The sequence below is a fragment of the Acinonyx jubatus genome, chromosome A3 (assembly GCF_027475565.1).
Source record: "Acinonyx jubatus isolate Ajub_Pintada_27869175 chromosome A3, VMU_Ajub_asm_v1.0, whole genome shotgun sequence".
NCBI lineage: Eukaryota > Metazoa > Chordata > Mammalia > Carnivora > Felidae > Acinonyx > Acinonyx jubatus.
Window position 1 is genome coordinate 17539311 of NC_069388.1, and position 26034 is coordinate 17565344.

A 26034-nucleotide genomic window follows, 5' to 3' on the forward strand; every position below is an offset into this window, starting at 1 on the left:
TCAGCTAACTCTGACTAGCTCTTCAGGTCTCTGACTTCCTGACCTCGCCTTCAGAGAATCTATGTTCAGGGACAGGGCTTGTCACCCTCGGCACTAGGGACACTTGGGGTGGGTAATTCTCTGTGGTGGGGGGCTGCCATGTGCGTGTTAGGATGGTCAGCGGCACCTCCGGCTTCTACCCACTAGATGCCAGTAGCACTTCGTCCCTCAATTATGACAACCAAACATATCTCCAGACAGTCCCCCAGGTCCCCTGAGGGACAGTAGCTCCCCCTCTTGAAATCCTTCAGAGCTGCACTGTTCAATAAACATAGAACTTGAACCATGTCTGTAACTTTACATTTTTACAGAAGTGTTTATTTTTGAGAGAGAGAGAGAGAGAGCGAGCCCGTGCAAGAGCAGGGGAGAGGCAGTTGGGGGGGGGGGTGGTGGCGGGGACAGAGGATCCAAAGTAGGTTCTGTGCTGACAGCAGAGAGCCTGATATGGGGCTCGAACTCACAAACCATGGGATCATGACCTGAACCGAGGCACCCCTCTAATTTTACATTTTTTTAGAGTCACATTAAAAAAGAAAAAAATAACAGATGAAATTAATTTTACTAGGTATTATTTAACCCAATGCATATAAAACATCATTTTAACATGCAGTTATTATTTTAAAATTACTAGTGAAAGGTATTTTATATTCTTTTTGCCCTAAGTCTTTGAAATCTGGTATACATTTTACACTTAGAGCACTTCCCAATTCAGATGCTAGATTTCAAACAGTTAAAATGAAATATAACCCTAAAAAGATAAACATCGTGTTTAACAAGTAAACATATTTTAAACTAGTATAGTTTTAAAATTTAAATTAGTTAAAATAAGTAATAAAATAAATTTAAAAACTCAGTTCCTCAGCCACACTAGCCACATTTCAGATGCTTGGTAACCACATGTGGCTTAGTGGCTACCATTCTGGACAGTGCAGATCTAGAGGTAAAAAAAATGTCTTGATCATCTTTGTGCCTAGTCAGTGAACAGAAGTGTATATTCACAGAGTAGCGGCTCAGGAAATGTTCAATTACTTGATTCAGATTTCACACACACACACACACACACTTGACAATGTCTGGAAATGCATTTGCTTGTCACAAGTGGGTTTGAGGGTAGAGAACAGGGATGCTGGCCTTGAAAAAATAAGGTAAAATCTCTTGTGGCCAGTGTTGGATGTCTTTCTGTTGTTGACTTGAGGCTGCAGTGGACAGATGACTAGCTCACATTTCACCTGAAAGACTTGGGGTGTCACAGGTCCACCATGAGAGAAAGAATGCCCCTTCTCTGCCCCTGCAGTAACTCAGCCACGCCTCCAGTCTGAACCGCTGGATCCATTTGGAGGCTGGAGTGATGCACTAACTGTCTGCCTGAGCCGAACCCCTGTCAGACTCCAATTCACTACCTTGGCTCTTCCCAGTACCCACTGTCAGTCTGTCACAAGGAGAAGGGCTTTGAGACAAGCCCTCATATGGAGATTCTGTTCCTTAAAACTGGGGGAGCTTGGGCAAATCATTCAGCCTTGCTGATCCCAGGTCCTCATCCGTGAAATGATGTGGAAGAGTCCCACCCCTGGGACTCGTGGCGACGGTCATCAGAGAAAATGGATGCGTTTCTAGCATGGCTCCTGCTTAAGGGGGTGTCAGATACACCTCCCCTCTATTGTTCCTTTCTTTCCCGTTCACGTCATGTTGAAACCCTCTATTGTTGTTTACCTGGCAGTTTTTAAAATCAGAGCCTTGCCGCAGTAACAGGATTCAGGCCATAAAACACTTCTCTGAGATTGCTTTGCAACTGCCTCTAAAGCCACTTTCCCAGGGCCAGCTTATAAATTCTGGACTAGGTAGACTTTGAGCCTTTGGGACAAAAGTGTGTGGGCCCAGAGCAGATGGGGAGGCAGCGCAGCAGCCTCCTGAGGGCTCCGCTCGGTGCCTGGTGGCTTAGGCAGACTGGGACACCCTGGGGCCTCAGGGACCCCCGCAGGGATGCTATGCCCCCTGGCAAGGATTGAGGGATGGTATGAGAACAGGAGCTGGAAGCATTAGGACCAGATGTAGTGCTCTGGAAAAGGCTGAAACCCAAGCACCCACAGTGACAGACCGTGCTTGGTGGACCCACAGCTGAGACAGCCTGCCAGGTTGGCTGGAGAGAGGCAGCAGCTCTTGGGGTGGGCGGGGGGTGGGCAGGGGCTTCAGGGATGTCTAGCAAGATGAGGAAAAGAACAGTGAAACAAGCCAGGTGTGTTACAGACTTCCTTCATCCTGTGGCATGTGCAGAGGGCTTCACATCATTAATGCAGTTAAGCTTTCCACCAACTCTACCCCATAGGGTGCTGTTAGCATCCTCATTTACAGATGAGGAAACTGAGGCTCTGATGATTGAAAATCACACAGCTCAGAAATGATAAAGCCAGGAACTGAACTTAGATTTCTCTGGAGAGTCTGTACTCTTACCCACCATGCTGTGTGCCCATGGTCAACATTAGTGGATACCGATTATGGGCCAAGAACCAGGAAATACCATAGCAAAGGGGCTCAGGACTGTGCTTCAAAACCACATAATGACTAGCCCTGGGACTTTGAGCCACAGAGAGGTTACAATTGTCCCATTTCCTTATAGGCAAAATGGGGATACTAACTATTGTTAAGAGGAATAAATGAGATAATACATTTTGAGTGCTTAAACTTGTGCTGTTGCTTTTATTATCATCATAAACCCATTTTACAGATGAGGAAATTGAGGTCCAAACAGGAGGAAGCAGCCAAGCTCACCAATGGTGAGATTCAGGCAGGTGGCTGGACCAGATCTGTGGTTCCCGAGAAACATGGAGGGTGGGGGTGAAAGGTGAGAGCCCATGAGAGCCTCAGCCTAAAGTGACAAGCAGAATTTACAAATAAGGGCTCTTAGGGAGTTGGAATATAAGGTGGGAGGCTGGATACAGTAGCATCATAACCCCAGCTGCTGTGAAAGAGTTAGACAGAGAGCTGAGATGACACAATGCTGAGGTCCCTGAGCCTTTGACCTGGGTGTCCTCTGGTCCCCCTTGACCAAAGCCTTTGGTGGTCCCAAAGCTCAGGCCAGGGCTGTGTCTGCAGATGAGGAGCAGGGACCAAACTGGAGGTCAGGGAGATGGGTGACATTCAGGATCCGGACAGCCACAGCTCTTCCATCTGGCTACTGGCATGGCTAGACTGACACACAGCAGAGCACGGCAGGAGCCCAGTACTCGATCCAGGATGCAATCTTTGTCAGCAGTCTTCCAGTAGGTGCTCACAAGCCTGATGGACCTACGGCTACGGGCCCACCACTCTGGCTGCCAGCTTCTGTTACCAATCTCCCTGCTGAACCAGTAACCTTAACACAGGAGAGGAAGGCATTTTCTCGCATGTTACTTCTCCAGTGGGGTGTTCTCCTATAGCAGGTGAATGTTTCTGCTGCCTTCAAACAAGCCTCTAAGCAAGGAGCATATCTGACTGAGGCCTTCACTGCATCTTTTTCTCTCTCAGGACATTCTCCTCAGACCAAAGTGAAACCTGTCTCCACGCTTCTGTGCAAACTGCCATTAAATTCAGATTCAGAATCCAAGGGCCGTCCTTGCTCTTTCTTCCCAGCTTAGGTACCAGCTAGTCACCACGTGGGACCAGTACAGCCTCCAGAATGCCTCCTTTTCTCGCTGCTGCTTCTCATTCCCAAGACTCATTAAGTCCTGCTCAGATTAGTGTCACAGCTTCCAGGCTGACCTTCCTGTCATCACAATGGTGCCCTTTTAGTGTATGCTCCACTGAAGCCTGAGTGATAGTCCAGCAATAAGAATCTGCTCCTGATTGAAATGCCACCAGGCTCCCCTGTGCTTTGGGAGAGTTAGCCTGAATCAAAGACCCTCACTCTTCAACTTCCTTCCCTCTTTGGCATCCTGTGCCATGTTCATACTGATTACATCAGCAGGGCCTGCCTTCTCACAGCCCCTCCCTTCGCGGTGATGCTCTCCCTCTGTTGTCTACCTTACTCACCCGTTACGATCAAGTCTATACAAAACCTTCCCTGACCCCCACTGTCTCGGGCTACACTGAGCGGCGATGCGCAACTGGCCAGGCCAGTGTATACAGAGGATCCCCTGAGTCAGCCCCGAGTGAGGGGCCTCATCAACATGGCCACATTCACACCCCAAGCACACTTTCTTGGAGCTGTGTGGTTTCTGTCAGCTCTTAGCCTGTGCCCAGACACATACAGTGGTCATTTACACGACCCCATGCATGAGCAGACTTATGGGTTGAGTGGATGATTGACAGTAATAGATCATGTGCCAAGCATTGGGTGCTCTCCCCACCCCACCCTCTGCCTCACCTCACCTGACTCACCGTCTGCCATTTGGTTAGGCTCACTGTGAGTCACTGAGCACTCATTTTCTATCCAGTATTTGAACTCTGTGCAGCCCCATCTGCCAAGCTTCCTAGAGGATGATTCTCTGGAGTTTCTGGATAGAGGTCCCCTAAATCTACTGGTTCAGCCCTGCATAGGCTGTCTTGGGCTCACCTGGTGCTGACCCAGGAGAGGTCAGGCTTAGAGGCAGAATGCATAGGCACCTCAGGACAGACATCTCAGTCCTCTGAGCATGCCCCTGGAAGCAACAGCCATGGCTGCAAATGCTCTGGACCTCACTCCTAGCCTCTAACACAGAGCTGCTTTCCATCCATCCTTTGGGGAGGAGGATAGATCAGCTTTTAGTACAGAACACGGTGATTCAGTGTTTCTGCTTCCAAGAGCCAAGGGGCAAAGGCTAGAAGAAAGAAAACATGTTCATGGTGGATTTGCCTGGAATCTCAACAATCGATGCTGTTCCCACTGCTGGTTTTATTACCCTTGCTCAGTTTCGTTGCACTAATCTGAATTCTGTGCTGCGTGTTTACCGGTCGTTCCCTCTGATCCCGCTGGTGCTTCCACTAATCCTTCCTATAGATTTCTTGTTCCCTTCCGCGCCTCCCCTCCTTTCCAGGCTCTAAGGCTTGCTGTAGGCAGCATGTTCCAGAGGCAAGATCCGGGCAAAGCTACCCAGGCTGGGCAGATCTTAGCGTTTCCTCCCCCTTCCTCCCCCTTTGGGTCAGGTAATGTGGTCATCCCGTGAGAGATCAGCTTGGCCAGAGTCAGTTGGAAAGAACTGAATTCTGTTTCTGAGTAAGAGCCTTGGGGACACCTTGACCCAGCACACCCTGCTGTGCTGTTCAGACAAATAAAGCCAGACATAGTGGCCTTCCTGAAGCCTCCTGCGCTGCTCAGCCCATGACCAAGCAGGGGTGTCCTATCCTCTTCCCATATCTAATTGGCCCTAACCCCTATTAGTGATTGCCTTTTACTCAGCTAAATGCTAAGACCTCCCTCCTATTCCCAGCCCATTCCCAGACTGCTTAGAACATGCCCGAGCTTAGCTTGGTGTTGTGGATTCAATGTCTTCCCCCAAAAGATATGTGGAAGGCCTAACCTCAGTTCCTGTGAAAGTGATCTTATTCAGAAAGAGGGTATTCACAAATGTACTTAGTTAAGATGGGTCATGAGGGCAGGCTCTAATTCAATGAGACTGATGTCCTTACAAGAAGGAAACATCATGTGAAGACAGACCCACATGGAGGATGCTGTGGTGACGGAAGTGGAGTGGGCTCCCGAGGAAATTGCCTAGCAAACCTGCAGTTCAGAGGAGGCAAGGGAGGATTCTACCGAGTCTCAGGGGCAGCCTGGTCATCTTGATTTTGGACTTCTTCCCTCTAGAACTGTGAGAGAATACATTTCTGTTGCTTTAAGCCACTCAGATTGTGGTAACTTCTCATGACAGCCCTATAGAACTAATACACTTGGAAACGCAGGAATCCAGAGCACTGGGAAACGGGCAGGAGTCCACCCTCAAGGCTGTTCCCTTACAGTGGACAGACCTCCATGAGACCAGGGCCAAGAGTTGCCATCCCAGAGAATTTATTTGGCCAACCTGTGGGGCCTCCATGTTGGCTGTATTCTGTGTTTGGCTCACAGCCAGCCTCTGCTCTGTGGCTCTGACCCTCTCCTTTTTGGTTCTTCCTCCTGCTTTTGAATAGTCCTAGCATTTGCTGCTGGTCACACCCTGGCCTTGACCTCTGCCTCACCATTCAGGCCGTGGTAACCTATTCTCTGTGTCCTGACCTTGTTTGGCCTGTATATCATCCCAGTGGGCTTTTGTGCCCACCGCTACAGTGACTGCTCTGGAGAAGGCTTCCCTGGTTCCACAGCTACCCCAGACTTCCCTGAACTCCACAGGAAGAACTACGATCTATTCAGGGTGACCATGCACTGTCTCACACTGGCTGCCTGGAAAGTCTAACAGGACCATCTACTTGGCCACAGGGCACACCAATGAGTGTGTGTTCTCCTCTCTTACATCTGTGCTTCAGACTAAACCCTTAATCCCCAGTGCAAACTGTGGGTGCTCCTCTCTGCCACAGCTAAGCAGCTTTGAGCCCCCCAGGCTCAGGCTCAGGCTCAGTGCACAGATTTCTGCAAGCAGGGAGCCAGTCCTGCTGGCACTGAGCTGGCTCAGCATCTTCTTCCTTGTTGGCAGGGCGAGCCTCGTCTGGACCGTAGGGAACCAGGGTGGGGAAGGGAGAGAGGAGGCCACTGGATGGTCTCAGGGATGCCCATGACATGTCCCATACCACTGATGACATGTGAAAACCAACTTTGTAATCTAGCTTTGGCTAAGCAGTCATGCATGCCCTTTGCTGTATACACCTGTAATAGCTTTGATTTTCAGCTTGGAGACTTCTCTCTCCTGCCAGGTAATGAGCTCCTAGACAGCAGGACTGTCTCTTAATTACCTCACATGTCCAGCACCTTGCTGTCCTCACTGTCAGCATTATAATCCTAACACTACTCATCAGGCAGTGTCCAGGACTTTTTCTCTGTGGCCAAGAGTTGAGTTGGTGCTAATGAGATCAGGGTAATGGGTTTAGTCCATTTGGAGGTCACTTGGCTCCATCCAGTCCCATTCCATGGGCTAAGTATCACTGCTGGCCAAAGTCCCGTCAGAACTCTAGGCATAGGCTGACCTCTCACTGTGGGTAGGTACAGGCAGAGCCCTAAACTCCACACAGGCTGGCTCCTGATGCCTCCTTTAGATTTGATGCCTACCTCAGCCACATCTTGGTCTTTAACCTTAACTGTAGCAGTCTACAGAGTGCACCCAGCTCTAGCCATTGCTTGTGGCCCTTCTCTGGTCATGGGCTAGGGTCTTGGCACTCACACTGTGGGCTTCTGGGCACACAAAGGAACAGTTGAGGGTATAGGGAAGTATGAAGGGATTCTCAGCTCACCAGTGGTGAAGCCCTGGAACGTGGATACCTTACAAGGGATGTGTCAATAATGACAATGTCTGGCATCAATCAGGCATGACTCCTCTTAAATAAGTCTATAATGCAGAATTCTGAACACATAAAAAAAATTCAGAAGACCAATTCTCCTTCACCCAGAACACATTAACCATAAGGGTTTTACATAGCCAGCTTTTCTACTGTATGTAACACGACTGAATTAGAATTTGACCTACACAGAGCATTTGCTGTGTAAAGCAAGGTCCACCCAGAAACAGATTCAGGAGATGCATAGGACCAAGCAGAATCAGCATTTGAGGAACAATTTATTTGAGTGGCCAGAGTGCTTTCAAACAATCAATTAAAGCTATTCCCATCTCACGAGGTGCTAACCTCCATTTAAAGCTGCAAAAGAGGGCAACCTCTGTCAGCAATATTTAGCAGTTTTAGTTGTATAGGCTGTGATGAAGTCAATTCCAACCTCTTAGAACCAGCTGGGTGATATTGAGGGAGGCTGGGATATTAGAAATCTGTATCTTCTTTACACTTAACTCAGTACTTATTAAATGGTTTTCCCCAACAAGGCTAAAGCTATCTTTGAAAAACCCGTGTCTCTGTAGTGTTTTCCAGCTCCTTGACATTGACTCAGAGTTAAATCTTGGCTAAAAGCAATTACTGTCATATGATGAATTGAAGCAATTTATTTATTACTTGAGAAACATCCTAGGTGATGTCACTTAGAAGAATGATGGAATAATCCTTCTCAAGTGCTCCATTATCAACCAGACCTAGTGAGGGAGGCACTGTTCCCAGGTGTGGGTAAGGTAGTCAGAAATTTTTAAAAATTATCATCTTGAGACCAGAGAAAGAATATTAGGAATAAAGTAGACAACAGTTACTTAAACTTGATCTAGGCTTGTCTCCCTGTATAATTATATGGGATGCTGTGGTGGCTAAATATCAAGAAAGGAATTATAGGGAAAGCCCAGAGATTAATAATAAAACTGAACTCAGTGTGTTAAGGGCTTAGAGATGGTGGTTGATATACAAGGAAAGTGAAAAGGATGAGTGAACTTAAGTTAAAAAGGTCAAGTTTAAATATCATTTGAGCAAAGTCTGTATAATTTGACCCATATAACAAGATTCACATGACATGTTCATCAATCCCTTCCATATTAGAATATGATATGTTGGCAAGAGGGCATGAGGGGAGATAATTTCAAGAAAAGCAGGTATAAAATGGAGCTGCGTGATACAGCAGGTGGCAAACTCAGCAGGGACAGGCATATATACAAAGGCGCCTTAATCTGGCTGATCAAGATAAGATTCTAGATCAAAATACCAGTAAGCAGTACCTGCTCAGCAACCTAGTTTAACACCTAGCTGTCCCGAAAGCCAGCCACAATTTCTCTAACTTGGCCTTGACTTTGCTGAAATTAACACACAGTCCTGGGCATTCCTCCTGGATTATAAACCCAGACACCTCTCCAAAGTGGCAATGAATATCATCACTTGTTCATAGGAAGCCCTTGGTGGCCCTTGGCCTGTTTGGCCTCACATCCCTCCTTTGTTCTTCCCTTGCTGCCTGGGATGTACAGGTGACCCCTGCAGACTGTGTTTCCTGGGCCGCATGTCAACTGGTATCTGGGTTTGGCCAGTAAGGAGACATTAATTACGCAGGAAGAGGAAGGAGAAGCCTTTCCCTCTTGGCTTCAGGTGCCTTCTTTGGCGGTGACCATGTCCCCTCCATGACTCCACTTCTGGCGATCTTCCAGAATCCTAACTTCTTTTGGGTGACCCCGACCTCTGGGCTCTGATGATACCACGACCTCCTTTTGTCTCCGGTCTAGGTTGGGTAATGACTCCTGGTGTTGCTATTGTCTCGGTTGCCTCACCATCTTCTCCTGATCCCCGTGTGTCAATTCTCTAGTAAATATGTTCCATTTTAAATGTTTGGAGTCGTTTCCCTTTTCCTGGTTGGATACTGGTGGATGCAGAGCCTGTGCTGATTTCTAGTGATTCTTCCTTCCTGTAGTAAATGGTAAGGGAAAAAATGTGATTTAATCATCCAGTCTGTGTGTTTTTTTTCCTGTATCAACATCACACTTTACTCTTGTGAAATATCTGGAATCCACATTTTCCCATTAAAAAAAAAAAAGTCAACAACAGCATTTGTTTCTCCCCAGGCTTCTCGCACCCCTCCTGTTTGCTACAATTTCAATCCTCAAAGACTGCCAAAGTAGTTCATGATCACAATCCCAAATGCTCTCAATGCCTTGGGATGCAATTTGTAAAGTCTGGAGGCTTGAATCTAATGAAGTATCCAGATGCTTTCCTACCAACTTTTTTCCTATCTTGGACTTAAATTCCATCTTAAAAATAGCCTACCATTCTGAGAATTCGCTTCCAGCAAAATCAAGAAGGGATATGGTACGTACCTGACTTTAGAAGAGCCAGAAAGTTGCCCAGCTTTCTCACCTTTTCCCTGTTGCCTCCTCTTGCCAAACCCCCCATAATCAGAGATGTTTGCAATCCTTAAAACCTTCACTGGCATTGAGGTAGCAGCTCAGAGTCAGAGTTTGAAAGGTTTTCTCTCCTGGGTGCCAGATGCGTGCAAAGCCAGAGTAAAGACAGAAAAACTCTCCAACAAGAGAAGTCATTAAGTAGACAGGGGTGAACTGCCAGCACAGTAAGATTTGGGGATAATATGCCCTTAGATAGCTAGGAGGCGACTGTGTATTTTAAAGACTGTGGCATTAGGAATTGTGTTCCCGAGAGCCAACTTCCTTTCTTTACCATCAGCAATGATCACCAGCATGGGTTATGCATCCACTGGGATTTACTTGGTTTTGTCAATTGCAATTAGACGTTCTTTATCTGAGACTTCTATTTTTGCTCCATATCTTTACAGGGAAGTTCTCTGAAATAAAGCTATAGAATTGGGCCTGTAGCCAGTGAGAGCACTTTGAGAATGAATCGTTAATCCCTTGTTGCCACATTTTGTTATTGCTGCCATTAAGTCATCCAGATGTAAGCCTGATACAGGCCTTGCCTATAGGAGGAGAGTTAAGTGAATCACTCTGGGGGTCTCTGCCTCCCTTCATCCTAAGGATTAGATGAACTCAGGCAGCAGGTTGCAAGGAAGCGTCACCCCAGTACCCATAGTGCACCCACAGTTTATAGACATAGAAACGCCCACCTACCAACCCTGGAACTAGTTCCAAGGCCATGCCATCATTTTGCCCCATGCGTGAGCAGTTCCTCAGAGTTTGTCAAACTTTTTTTACCTCTGTTCTTACATTTGATTCTTTGAAAATCCCTGTGAACTTGGCATTTACTCCGTATTTTACAAATGAGGATATCAAATCACATGGTGGTTAACAGGTTTGGTCAAGGTCACACAACCAGTCAGGATGGAATCTGGATGCAAATTCATGTATTTCTGATCTGAAACCCATTGCTTTTGACTGATCTCATAAAACCATAGAATCTCAATCCCAGAAGGGTTATAAGAGGTTGTAGAGGCCCTCTACATGATGGGAGAATACCAAGTTTCCAGATAGTGTCTTTCATTGTTGGTGACACATTCTCCTGCTTTTGTGGGTGACTTGGGGGTTGACCCCATGGGAGTTTCATGTCTCTAAAGATGACAGGGAGAATGTCTCTCACCCAGGACATGGGTATCGCTGGAATCAAAGGATGCCGACTTGAGGTGGAAAGCAGGGTCAATAAGCAAAGAAAAAAGGTCACTGTCCTATGACAGTGAACTGTTGAAGGCTTGGTTACGCATTCCAGAAGCCCGGGAGGTGAGAACACGTAGAGACAAAGTAGGCAGATACAAAGGAGGGCCAACTCTGGAATAGGACTGGGGAACTATGACTGCTTTTATGCTCCTCTCTACATTATAGTACTGTATCACAGGCTTTAGCCTCAGCTGGATAGTGATTCCACATAAAAACCTTTCTTTGTGTTGGCCCCTAATTTACCCCCATCACTCTACCCAGTGATATTAGCTCCAATTTTTAAAATTAAAGGGATCAATCTATTCCATCATCCACAGTGGCTTTTCAACTTTTCGAAAGCAAGAACTAAGTCTCATGTGAATCTTCCACTCTCTAGGCCATGAAGTCCTATTCTGACTGCCATTCCTCCAAAGTTAATGATCTCTGATTTTAGTATGCACTTGAACAACCTACATACCTTGTTAAAATACAGATGCTGATTGATTACATCTGGAATGGGGGCCTGAGATTCTGCATTTGTAATAAGCTCCCAAGTGATACTGATGCTTCTGGTCTTTGGATCACACCTTGAATGGCAAGCCTCTTGACCTATCTTTACCCTGGAGCCCCCTCTCCAAGGGTAGAGTCAACAACTGGATAAGCCTCAGCAGAGTGACCTGACTAGTACAGTGTTAAGCAAAGCTAATTGCCCTTGGTGGATATCAGGAATCCTTGGGGAATATAAACTGGGATGGTTGTTTGACAGCATGGGAGGAGATGGTAGGGAGATGGAGCATGGTGACTGGACTCTATGTATGGAGGAAATACTGAGGGAGAGGAGAAGGCTTTAAGAGACCAAGAGCTATTCCTTGGGCACCAGGTTTCCATATGCAGCAGTGAGTAGGTAGTACACTGAAAGCCAGATGTGAACTCTGAGCTGGAGCTGGAAGGAATCTGGATTCTAAGACATCAGTGATTTCATGGACAGAGGACAGAGGGCAGCAGCAACATCTTTGAGAGGACAGGTTTGGCCTTTGGGACTGTTCAGAGCTCAGAGGGCCCGGTTGGCTAAGGTATAAAGTTGGGCATGCAACCTCATGTAGAGACAGTAGTTTCCTGTCAGTGTGGGCTGAGTTCATAAGATTGTTTTTGATGATTACATCACACAAGGGACTTAGGTAGAGGCTTGAAGCTACTCCAGTTGGATAAATTTACCACCTGGTGCATAGCTGCCGGTTCTGATTTACATGGACTATTCTCAGGCTGGCTCCCAGTGGATGGCAGAGATGAAGAGGACACATCCAAGTCCCTCCCTCTTCTCTCAGTTACCAGGCTTATCCCTGCTTAGTGGATAGAAAGTACCCAAGGCCAGAAAGAGGGCTTTTTAAGGGACTGGGAGACTGATACAATATGAAGTTTGACTCTCATGAAAAGGGTGGCTTAGAGCAAAAGTAACACACCTCCCATGTTGCTTCCAGTTCTTCCTCTGAAAAATTCCTCTGGATTTCTGGCCAGTGAGTCAGATGGCCAAACTTCTTTGTGGACCCAGTCCTGGCATGTCCTTAACTACACCTCTGTCAAGGACAGTTCATTATAGTGATAAGGGGGTGAGCCCTGTACACAAAGTCCCATCTCTGAAACTCACTAGTTATATGGCCTTGGACAAGTCATTTAACCCTTCTGTGAAGTTTCTTAATCTATATAAAAGGGGAAACAAAACTAGTACCTCCTGAGTTTTTAGAAGTTTCAATGACTTCATGTATGAAAAGTGTTGGGCACATTACTTGGCACCCAGTAATAGATCAGTACATTTAAGCTAACATTTTATTTATTTATTTATTTACTTATTTATTTATTTAGAAAGAGAGTATGTGCAGGGGAGGGGCAAAGAGAAAGGGGGAGAGAGAGAATCTCAAGCAAGCTCCATGCTGTCTGCTTAAAGCCCAATGCGGGGCTTCATCTCACAAAGGTGTGAGATTATGATCTGAGCCAAAATCAAGAGTCAGATGCTTAACCGACTGAGTCACCCAGGTGCCCCTTAAGTTGATTTTTTTTAAGTAGTAGTAATTGAGCTTCTGTTTGATGATGAGCTCAGTGCCTGCCTGAGACAGCCCATCGTATTGCTAGGAGACCCCACCATGAGCCAACCCTTATGTGCTTCCCCATAAGTCTTATCATAGGGTCTCATCTGCTCTGTTGAGAACTTATATGTAAGGCCTCATGTAGATTCGTCTGACTCTGCACCAGGCGCAGGGCTAGCCCATGCTCTGTCTCTGTCCCTCTTTTCTTCCTCTCCAGATGAAGGAGCCACATGGGAATGCTCTCTGGCCTTCAGTCCCAGAGACATTTCCTCTGTACCTGTACCACCCACCTTTAAGTGCTGTTGGCATGCTTACTTTTTCAACAGAGGTACAGTTCCACAGTGACTCAAGCAAATGCCCTTGAAAGGGTGCTAAAGTGGACATTGGGTTGGCCATGTCCCAGGGCTTGTTCCTGTCCCTGTACCTAGAGTCTGGTTGGGCCAGCCAAGTATAACTCCTCCTCATCACTTCCTGTATAGAGTTTGTGATTTCAGCCCTGATGCCTGTCGGCTGAGCTCACTGAATCTCTCTAAACCACTGGCTGGCCTTTCCAGATAGATTCCCTGGTTCAAGTATGTTCCATTGTTGGTTCATGGTCACCACTTAAATCTAGGGACATCTTGGAACTTAGTTGGGAAAGGGTTTCTAACACATATCCAACACCTTCACTTTCCTTTGGATGGAGCTTGATTCTATCCTAGGAGCAGTGTTTGACACAGCTGATTATTCCTTCCTTCTTGAAACACTCTTCTCTTGGCTCTAGGGCACTCTACACTCCTGGGTTGTTTTATTAACTGTCTGGCCACTCCTCCTCTGCCTCCTGTGCAGGCATATCATTGTCTACCCACTCACTAAGTGCTGTAGACTCTCTACTCTCTCTCTAAGCCTCCTTCTCCTTTTACTCTTTATTCTTTCCCTGGGTGTCTCCATTAACCCCGAGCTGCAGATACCATCTATCTGTATGCATAAATCACACATTTTTACCTCCAGCTCAGACTTCTTTCCAGAGCTCCAGACCTGCACTTTTAACTGCCTCCTTTTCTAGAGTAGATCTCCAGCTCAAATTGCCCCAAACACACCCATTCTCTCTCTACAGCTATACTTTGCCCATTGTTTCTTGAGCTCATAAACAGCACCATCACCCACCTTGTTATGAAAACCAAAAAGTTGTGGTCATCCTCCACAGTTCTTTGCCCCTCACTCTGCATCCATCCCAGCAGCAGGTTTTATTTATATGCATTTCAGTAATTATCTCTTTTATTGCCATCACCATCTCCTAAATCCACACAGCTATCATCTCCCACATGGATGCCTACAATGGTTTCAAAATTTGTCTCTCCAAGTCACTTTGGCTCCACACTGAAGCTGGAATGATCAGTCGGAAAAGTAAATCTGACCATATTATTGCTGCATGAACAACACTTAAATGGCTCTCTGCATTTCATGGGGTAAAGAACAAAAGCTTTCATTGTAGCTTCTGATGCCCTGTGTGGATGGGCCCCTGCTGCCTCTTCAGCTTCCCTCTCATCATGCTCTCCTTGCTTTCTTGCCCACGTTATTCTCTATTTCTTTCATTTCTCAAGTGCACCAGTCTCCTTGCCCCATCACACAGCCTCAGCCAGTGCTGTTCCTTCCACAGCTCCCACTTGCTCCTCTTGTGTTCTCTGCCCATGTCTTCCCAGGAATGATTCACTTCCCTATTGTGTGCTTCCCGAGTGCCATGTGCCTCTCTTTTCTCATTGTTAACAGATTTGCAAGCTTACTATTATTGATTCTCAGTTCATTAATTCCGTCTCCTGAGTCCCACCCATCACTCACAGTAGGCTCCTCGAGGGCAGGGACTGTGCCTGTTTCACTCACCACTGTGTCACTGAATGCCTGTGCTTGTGATCATTTACTGAAGGAATGAAGTGTGAATCTCTTTAAGCCAAGCCAGTAACAGTGTTCCTAGGGTAATAACATCCTCTCCAGGGCTCTTTTGCCTTTGTACCCCCAGTCTCTAGAATAGGATCTCACAGCAGGCGCTAAATAAAGTTCAGCTATGCCAGTGAATGCTCCCGAGCCAACTTCCTTCCTTCAAATCCAAACAAAAAGACTGACACAATTGAAGAAATTGTCATCTGAGGTGTTCAGCTTCCTTTATGTTTGGTACACAGTGGACTAGCCTTATCTCAGAAAGCATGACTCCAAACTAGGAAATGGGGGCTATGTATGGTTCCTTGGAACTAGCCCCCATTCTGGAATATGAGACCAGCCCTGCCAAAGAGATGGTTGGCTAACTCCCCCATGAACTCACTGAGGCAGAGATAGGCAGAGCTTGCTCAGGCAGCCCTGGGATTTGATGAGCTGGTCTTGCCTTTAGCTGATTAAGGGAACTGAATAAAATCTCTGACCCGTAAGTCCATCCAAGAGAAGGATCTCTCATCCCATAGACAGCATTGTTTGGCACACAGTACATGGGTGCTCAGTAGCAGATGAATGAAGCAAACAAACATCTTTATATCCTTCAGTCACATGTAAGCCGACAGGAGGAGGGCAGCCTGTGTGAGACACTGACATTAGAGAGCTGAGAGCCACACTCCCTGTTCTTGAAGACTTGCCGTTCCCACGGGGGAGACTTGTCCCAGTTACAAGAGAGTTTGGGGAATGTGCTCTGATGGGGGAAACACTTGACACTCTTAAACAAGAAGAGGGGATGCATCCTTGTGCTGAAGGGCTGTTCTTAAACATCAGTGGGCTTGGGGAATCAGAATCGTAGCTTATGGGCATTAGCTTTCCTTCAGTTCAACTGAGTTCTGTGAGCATGTGGCTGAAAAAGGAGAAATTCAGTTTGGTTCCATGAGAACAAATGTGTGTGGGCAGCCGTGTCTTCCCTTTAGCTAAACGTCGAACAACCGCAAACATTAAGAGAACACCTAGTACAAGCCAGGCTCGGTACTACCATGAGGAAACAAAGATAAAGGAGGCATAATCTCCCCCCCAAGGTGCTGGCAGAGCACTGGAGGAGACAGATGGAGAAACAAATAGCTAATAATATCAGTATATTGAGGTATGTGCAAAGTGTTACAGAGAGTTAGGATTTAGTAGAGAGAGAGGCACTCTCCCAGGGGCACAGGCAACCAGAGGAGACGCAGATGGTGATGAAGGATGAGCTGGTGCTGAAGTGGCAGAAACTGGGAAGTAGGGATGTGCTAGGCAGAGGAGTCTTTGGACTTAACCTGCTGCACACAAATGTGGTGCTGGGGAATATGAACGGCAGCAGGAAGGAATTCACTCAGGGTGCTGGTAACCCGTGGACCACTCTCCAGAAGTGTTCCTGTAGGTGTCTACAATGAGAAGTGGCCTCTGATCCCCGGCACATTGCCTGAAGAGGCCAGGCTGAGGTATTTTTTGGCTACCTGGAACTGAATCAGAGAGTTTGTACCTGGCAGAGCACATAACATTGGCATTAAATTCCAGAAATGGAGTTAGTCACATAGAAGTGTTTTCTGAACCCCAGGAAATTAGCTTTAATGCACCAAATTTCTGACACACCGCTTGTTTCATAGAAGGCAAAACAAAAACTTTATGCTTTTACCTTTAAAATTTGAGTGATTTTAATCATGTTACCTTAACACAAAGCTCTTGTTTTCACCATTTACCAGAAAGAATAAAGTTGGGTTTGGGATGATTTCATGAACCCAAGAATAAAACTGTAAATAGATCCATGGTTTGATTCGAGGGACAAATCAGTGTGAGGGATGAAACGCTCCACTTGACCTCACCAGAGGATAGGGATTCCCTGTCACAGCAGTTGTGCAAACTTGGGACTTTCACTTCATTTCTCTGCACCTCAAAAAGGGGGAGGTATAATCCAATATCACAAAGGATTGATCCTTAAAAAGAGTACAAGGGACAATGTGTGTTATGCTCTTAACACAGTGCCTGGCACATAGTCAGCGCTCAGTAAGTGGAACCTGTTGTCATTATAATTGTTTTCTGGTCGTATGTGTGAGCCTTTTCCACATCTTTCTTCTTCTTTCCCCTTGAAGGTGCCTCCACTCAGAATTCTAACACCGTGGAGCCAGAGAAGCAGGTAGACAACACCGTGAAGATGGCCGGTGTGATCGCTGGCCTCCTCATGTTCATCATCATTCTCCTGGGTGTCATGCTCACCATCAAAAGGAGGTGAGTGTCTGGTGCTGCTCTGCAGACTCTGCTGACCCCAGCTGGCCCAACGCTGCCGTGTGGCCAGGTCTTTGCTCTGCTGATCTCTTCGGAGCAAGCACCTTCTTCTGTGAGTGTTCAAGTCCTGAAGTAATTGAGCTAATTGTGGCTCATTGTGTTGGCATCTGAAAGGTGTGTGCTGCCTGCTTGGCAAGTGGCCCTGTGATGGTCAGTTTCCTAGGGAACCATCGATCCCTATGGCTGGGCCACCCTGGTGTGCCATGGGGTTCCATGTCATGAATCTTCTCAGAGTTAGCTGCTCTGTTGTGATCGATCATGTCTCATCAAGGTTACTGGGGAGCCCCAGAAATACAGATGCAGGAAAGTAATGCTTTATTCTTTTTGCTTTCACTCACCCTGATTTCTCTTTGGTCCGCCAGCAGCATCCTACACTGCCCCCTGCATGGCAGAGATAAAGCCTCCCATGGGGTGATAGTCCCAAGGGAAGATTCCTTCCTACTCCATGTCCCATAAGGCCTTCCCAGCTGGATTGTTGCTACTTGTTCTTTCTGAACGGATGTCTTCCTGGGCGTCTCTGGTCCACTAACACAGTTATCACATGTTGCATGGCTCATGAAAGCCAGGTACAGGCCCCTCCTTATCTCCAAGATTCAACACACTGACATCTTCTGTTTTCAGACATTTGCAAGGCTTGAGGCTAACGCAGGGGAATTGCAGAGAGGGAAAGGAGCCATTCATCCAGGAAAGCTGATGAATATCAGCTGTCACTGCCCCAGGATGCACTGTTATTCCTCCAAACCGGAAGTCCTGGGGCCCACCTCTCCTTAGCCCCTGGACTGCCCCCATGTATCCATGTCTACCACGCACCCTCATGTCTTCTCAATTTCAACATCGTGGTCCCAACCTTGGTCTCCACCTTCCTGCTCCCCTCCTCTGCCAAAGCAAACAGAACCTTTATCTACATTACATTATGTGCTTCAGTGCGCCCTGCCACCAACCTGAAGATACTTTTACATCATTAAACAAGCCACAGCCTAAAGCTCTGATGTCTGGTTACTGACAGAGTTCAGAGCAAACCCAGTAACAAGGACCAGGGACTTGCTTCCATCTGTGGAAGGAAAAGTGCTCGTGAAATTTGTGTCTCACCAGAAAACAAAGGGACAGAATGCCCTAAAGACAAAGTGCCGCTTCTGTCTAAGGACTCTCATGAGTATAAGGAAAGTTTTTTAAAAATCCCCTTTTCCAATTATCAGTGAGTCAGAAATACTGGGGTTCCCACTGTACATGGCAGTCAGCCTTCTCTTAGCCATTTCGGCTCCAGAATATCCCTGTGTCTTTCATGACTCTGTTCTGAATCAGCCAGTCCTCCCTCTGGCCAGGATATCTTACTGGTAGGACCTTGTCCTTTTCTTGAAATCTTTTGTCTAACAGAACCACTCCTTTCCTCAGGCTCTCAGCAGAATAACTGGAGAGTTAAGGTTCTTATCCAGCTACTGATTTTCTGGTTGGAGAAGGGGGAGGGTAGGTACTACATTAATATTGGGGAGCAAGAGCTCCCAAAGCATTGAGGACAGCATTGCATTGTCATATCATCATCAACCGTATGACCATATTGCAGGTATCAGTGACAAGTCAGCTATTAGATGAAGTCAAACATGAAGTCTGGTTTCTCTGGGGGCGATGGGCACATGTAAGATTGCTGACATGTTTCTTAGAGTCACAGACGCATTAGAGGCAGAGGTGAGCTGGGGATTGTCTACCTGGAAAAAGTAACTGATTTAATAGAATCTCATTCCTCTTTGATAGACCTGAAATGTTCTCATTCTTTGCCACTGATTTGTAAGTCAGATAAGCTCTTCCAATTTTGCTCTTTCTAAAGCCTGGCTTAACCCACGTCACCACTGTCTGTGAGCTTGTGAAGAAATTTCACTTCCTTCTCCACAGCTATTTCTGCAATGTGTGACTTCTCAGGAGGGAGGAAAGGGCTTTCTGTTTCCAGGGTGGGAACAAGTATAAAGAGAGCCCTTTGTGTGGCTTTAACCTCTATTGCGTGTCTTCATCATCTCTCACCTCTATCAAAACTGTCCATCAGACCCAACCAACAGGCATCACATGACCACCATTTGTCCCGAGAAGCAAAACTCAGATGTTTTGGCAGTGAGGCGGGTGGGTGGAGGTGGAGGCTGATCATTGTTTGCATATACAGTATCTTTTGGAGAAAAGAAGACCTTTTGCTGACCTACTTGATAGTGATAATTTACAGATAGGTGTAGGGCAAGGAGAGGAGAGGAGAAAGAGAGCATAAAGGTAGGTCTACACACTTTCTAACCTACAGTGTGTTCTGATGTCTAGAGATGCCCCCAAAAGACAGTGGAGCATTTGGTGAGCTCCCTTAGGTCTTCTTACTCCAGCCCTGTGTAGAAGTATGGGGAAAACTTCATTGTTCAATTGAGTCTGTCACTATCTTACTGCTGGCCAGAATGCTGCCCACAGCTACCTAAAAAGAAGAGATATTACACAAAAAGAAACCCCCAAATAATAGGCAGATCATCACAACTCAGGACCCTGGTGTGTCAGCATCTCTTCAATGTCCCAGTGTGACCTAGAGTTCGTTCCTGGTTGCAGGAACTCTCAGAAGTCAAATGCCTGCTACGTCCTCTCCACTGATTTGAACTGGGTCTTCTTCCTCACCTCTACAGACATGGGAGTAGTGGTTTCCTGTTTTCTCTGCTACTAAGGGATTCAGCTGGCTTGAAAACTTCCACAAAGCTTCAGACAAAAGGTTTCAGTACACATGAGATGTCCCTCGATTGTTCTGTAGAGTACATCATCACTGGCCTTATAGGGCTTCCTTGTGACTCCCTAAAGAGAGTCTTTCTCTTGCTTTTAGGTGTTTTCTTTTGTGATACTAAAATAGAAAGCCAACTGAGAATGGGCTAGAGATACAGAGGACCAAGGGAAGGACTTAATGAAAGCAGCTAAACAATTTACATTCCAAAGGTGGGGGTGGGCAATAGAGGGGTAGAGACATAGCCTGAGGGATGTTTTGTTGCTTGGTTGTTTTGTAATGGATAGAGAGGATGTTGAGAAATGTAAGGTTGCAGAAAGGGGTCTGAAATGTTGGGGGGGTGATTCAATTTTTTTAACGTTTATTTATTTTTGAGAGAGAGAGACAAAGTAAGAACAGGGGAGGTACAGAGAGAGAGGGAGACACAGAAACCAAAGTGGGCTCCAGGCTCTGAGCTGTCTGTCAGCACAGAGCCTGATGCAGGGGGCTAAAACTCAGGGACCCATGAGATCATGACCTTAGGTGAAGTCACACACAACCAAATGAGCCACCCAGGAGCCCCTGTTGGGGGATGATTCAAACAGGATTCCCTTACAGTTTGTAAAAGATACAAGTTAAAGTATTTTTTTTTTGTAGTACCTTTGGCTGTTTGGAGAGGATTTCTTTGAATGCAGACCAATGCAGAATCAGGGCTACATGGAGATATAAAGGTTTACATGAGCATTATAAGAAGGGAGCCTGAAGCCCCTCCCTGATATATCAAGTTACTTACCAGGATATTGGATATTGGCTGGATGATTGGCTCCATCCTTTACTCCTGGTTCCCTTGATCACATTTGGACCTCAGAATGGTCTAGAATGGGTTTCTGTATGCACCTAGGTAATACAACATACCTCCTTTTCATGACCACCCTGTTGAGTTTTGAAATAGAGACTCATTACTACAGTCCTGGTCATCTTCTTCCCTGCCCTCCTCCCTTTAGAATTGCTAGACATCTGGGGCACCTGGGTGGCTCAGTCAGTTGGGCGGCCAGCTACAGCTCAGGTCATGATCTCACGGTCTGTGAGTTTGAGCCCCGTGTTGGGCTCTGTCCTGAGAGCTCAGAGCCTGGAGCCTGCTTCTGATTCTTTGTCTTCCTCTCTTTCTTCCCCTTCCCTGCTTGCTCTCTGTCTGTGTATTTGTGTGTGTGTCTCTCTCTCTCAAAAATAATAAACAATAAAAAAAGAATTGCTGGACATCCTCTCCCAAAGAAATGTGCAGCCAAAGGGTTGCTAGGCCACCCCTGTGGTCTCTTGGCTTACTACCTTAGGGCTCTGGGAGCTTTCAATGAAAATTAAGGTGGCAAGCTCAAGCCTTAATGCCTTAACCTTGATGTCTGAAGGTATTTATTAGCCACTCACATATGGGAAGTTCTACATTTTAATGTTTGTTTGGGGGGATATGCTCATATGGGCTCATGCCCACAAACTTGCCATAGTCCCAGTTTATTCCTTGGGACATACTTCCTAAAGTCTAAGCATGGTCCTCCAAGGCTTAAGGCATAACCATTTACTTTTGCATGGGGAAACAGTGAAGCCAGGTTAAGCAGGATTCTTTGGTATATTTGTACCCCAAGCCTTGTCTGGATCCTCTATTAACTTTTCATTCCCTTTTTACTTTTCAAATGGAAACTGAGCAACTTTTAGGAGACTTTTTTGAAGTCAATTCCCACACATGGTTCTAGCCACTTCCTTCTCCCCTCCTCCTCCCCCTGCCCAGCTCTTTCTGGTCTAGCCTCAATTTTCTCCCAACCAGGTCTGTCCAGATAGTAACTTTTCCAGGAATGAATTTGAAGTATCTTGGGTTTGAGATATGAGAGTCTACTTTGAGATAAATATGCATCTCTTGGTGTACTTTGATACTCTGTGACTTCAGTCTGCCCCAGAAGTTCCCAGTCTCATGGGCACATACATCTTGTTTTTGTGGACTGGGAAGCAGAAAAACTGGGTCCCATTTATGTGTTGTTTGCCTTGGAGATGCAACAAAGCTCAGCCTTTCCTTTCTCACCTGTGACATGTGGCTAATCCTATGGGGTTGTTCTAAAGATGAAATGAGCTAATGGTCTGGACAGGCTTTATTTCCTATCCCTGCCTAAGTGGTCATAATGCACAGTATTAACAGAGACATTCATCTCACACATGACCATCACCTGTACCAAGCCAGCTCCTATGCTAATATGCGAAGAGCAGTACTGCAATCAGTACACATCATCTAAGTTAGTTTGTTTATTTTCCATTTAAACTGTCACCATATTGTGATTTTAATACTACAAATAATCATGGTAGGATAGGACATTGGTACACCTTTGTTTGTTTGAGAAGAGGAAACTGAAGTTCAAAAAGGTTTATAAGTTGCCCAAGGTTTTGGGTACAGTTGAAATACAAAACCAGGCTCTGTGACTCCAGAGTTAACTGAATGCTGTTACCTTCTATTCTATTAGTCCACGCAGACTGGTAGAAAGTAAGTGAATCCTGAAATAGGAAGCCGGCAACCCAGGTTCAGGGGTCATTTTCTACTGCTCTCTGCTGTAATGCATATTGTGTCCCTGAATCAAATGTCAGGTGTTTGTGTTCACCTACAAGTTTCCTGTCACTCTCTAACCCTCAGCCCCAAGTTCTTCCAAGTAGGACTCCCAACTAATACCTCTAACATGAGTCTTCCCACAAGCCCCCAACCCCAGAAAGATGCATTGATACTCCCCTGCATGTAGCCACTGTACCATGTACACAGGTCTTCAGGTGTGAATTTAGCCATGTGGTGGTTGTCATTTTGCTGGCCTCAAGGTGAAAATGACCTGAGAGGGCAGGATCTTCTGCTTTAGCCTTTTCTCACCCTGTATCATCTGCCTCTGGACATCTGCCTTGAAAACCCCTCAAGGTTTTCATGGTCAAAGCCCAAATCATCACCTGTCCACCGACCTGCTCACAGTCCTGTGTCCCCATCTCAGTGGCAGGCATTCCCTCTCACTCCATCAGCCAAACTGATAGGGTTGCTTCGCCCTGATACTTCTGAACCCGCATCTTTACCTTCTCTTGGTCACACCCTCTCCTCACTCCCTGCACTGCCCCTTCCCTGGTGGAGGCCCCCATAGCTCTATTGTATGAGTCTCCTCCCCAGCCCCGCCCCTCCAACCCATCCTCCACAATGCAGCCAAAGTAACATTTCAGAAAGGAAACTTGTACTCCCAAACCTACTGTCTAAAATCCCTTGATGGCTTCTCCTGCCTTATAACAATAGTTCCTGGGGTAGAGATGAGAAAAGAAGCACATGCTTTAGGACATCTGGAGAATTTTGTCAAGCTGCGCTGTCCCCCTGCTCACAGTAACTCTGGAACATTTCCTAAAGTCTTACTCTACTGTTATACCCTTGCTTGTGAAGCTTCCTCCTCATTCAATACCTGTGTACCTTAGTTCCATGTGACCACATTCTACCCCTGTTTAAGATCTAATTCAAAAGCTGCCTTCTCCAGTAAACCCTTCCTGACCTCCAATCTAGACACAATCTCTTCACCATCTGGATCCCCTCTGTGAGGATCCATATTGTATCCTGTTATATTTGTAATTTGTATTCATGTCTTATCTTCTTTACTAAACCATCAGCTGTCTATTCTGATTCATCCTTATCACAAATGTGCCATGTGGATACTGGGGATTCCCTAAAAACATGTTGAATGGAGGAGTCTGGTGAAATTAGAACAGATGGGGCCCAGAATTAACACTCCATCCCTTGGGCAGGAAAGCTTCACTCAGGACATAGACCTAAATATCAACATGGAGCACCAAGAATAAGTCCAGTCCTGTGGTGAGGGTGTAAGACTAAAAGGGCAGCATAGGAAAGATATAGCATGATCTGAGCCTTCAGGGAACACACTATCAAGGGGGGGGGAAAAAAAGAGTGAGTCAATAGGGAAAGGGAACTTGTGGGTCAGCCAAAAGAGACTGTGCCACTATGAGATTATAGTGTGCTGCAGATCACAAAGCTGAAATGTGGAATTGAAGGAATGTGTCCCAAATCACATAGCTAATAAGTGGCAGAGCTGGGTCTCAAACTTGGCCCGTCTGATAATGGATATGACACTCTTAAACACCTGAATGTCTAGCCTGAATGAAATATAAAATAGGACTTGCTGAGATGCTGAACTGTAAGTCATGATTTTGAGTGGTTCGTTGCAGTGGGCGAACAGCCCAAATTAAGGATGTCATCCTGTTTTGTCCACCCCATTCTAAACAGCTCCTTGCTCCATCCACTGAAAAGTGAATCCTTCTGTTTGCACTCCCTACGTAGCCACTCAGGCCAGAAACTTGGAGGTCCTCTTCAGTATGCTCACATTTAATCACCTATTTTCACTTTCACATCTCCTTCCCCATGGCCATTACGAGATAGGCCCCCAACATCTCTTGCTTTGACCTCTGCAGCAGCATTCATGACCCCAGTCCCTCTCCCCTACAACTTTATTCTCACACTTCTGCCAGAATCATTCATCTAGAAAAATATTTGGTCGCTGGTACTTCCTATGCCCAGTGGTGTTGAGACTGAGCTCCATAAGCTCTTTGGGAACTAAGACCTGCCAACATTTTGACATTCTCACCTTGCTAACTGACCTAACCATTCTATAAACAGTTCCATCTTCCTGGAAATACCCTTCCTCCTACTCCATCTAAATGCTCCTTGACTTTATAACTCAAGCATCATAGACTCTAGGCCACCTTATCTGTCCCCCTCCCCACCCTTCCCCCCTGAATATGGTCCCACTGCTCCCTGTGTTGCCACAATACCATTTATCACTCCAGAAGACACTAGAGCCTAGTGGTTATTAATGGAGGCTCCTAAAGTCAGACTGCTTGGATTCTCATCCCATAATCAACTATGTAAACTTGAGCAAGTTGTCTAAGCTTCACTTTCCTCATCCTCAAAACAAGAATAATGCTTCATAGTGAGGATTAAATAAAATAGTCCACATAATGTACTAGACCAGTACCTGGCACATTAGTGACCTCCTGCTGTTTAAGTGGTAGCTCTTATTATTTGTTTTATAAGCTCCTTATCTGGCTCTCTCATCAGACATTTGGGCTGGATCAAGATCTCATTTGTCTTTCTATCTCTGGTACTTAGCAGGGAGCAGGCACACGTAGTAGGCCCTTGAGAAGTTTTTGCTGAGTTGATGATGGAAAGATGGACGAGTAGATGATAGATGGATTGTTGGATTAAAGGGAAGATGAGTGGATGGATGAATAGATGAGTGTGTGGGTTTATGGGCTAGATGGATAAGTGGGTGGGTAAATTGCTAAGTGGGTAGATGGATGGATGGTTAGATGGGTAGAGGGATGGGTGGTTGGATGCATGCATAGATGGATACATGGATAGGTAGAAGGGTGGATGGGTAGGTTTATGAGCTAGATGGATAGGTAGATGATCAAATGGATGGTTAAATGGACAGCTCAGTCCTGTTTAGTATGGAACAAAGGAAAGTTGTGCCTCGCATCAGTTTTGTCAGCCAGCTGAAAAGAAGATTGTGTAATATGTGATTTATTAAGTTTGGAGTTGTTTTTGGTTTTTTTTTTTTTCCTAAGCACAGCTGTCTTCCTGCTCAGGATTTTTGGTCTCAGGCAATCTGTTACTTACAATATCACTGTATCCTTGTGAATTTAGACCTTCAGTAAAACTTCTTCAAGCCTCAGAGAAAACACACATGTATACTGTGTTTTGGCCACACAGAAAAGAACTATAATCCTTGCCCTGGAAGACTTTGCAATGTAATTGGGAAAAGATACTCAATTAATAGAAGTTTGTCAGTTGCTGTTAATCTGGAGTTGCCTTAAAGCTGGGTCAGGGATAGCACTGGCTTTTGATGACAACCAGGATAACTCAGAAAAG

General features: G+C 46.0%; 1 protein-coding gene across 13 annotated transcripts in view; it reads left to right on the forward strand.

The window, feature by feature from the left end:
* Positions 1 to 26034, forward strand: part of PTPRT (protein tyrosine phosphatase receptor type T) — a 1056329-nt gene that overhangs the window by 867880 nt on the left and 162415 nt on the right. For all 13 annotated transcript variants that reach the window (XM_027070121.2, XM_027070126.2, XM_053199941.1 and 10 more), the window contains one exon: positions 17197 to 17332. In XM_027070121.2, coding sequence (XP_026925922.1) covers positions 17197 to 17332 — 136 coding nt within the window. The remainder of the gene's footprint in view (positions 1 to 17196; positions 17333 to 26034) is intronic.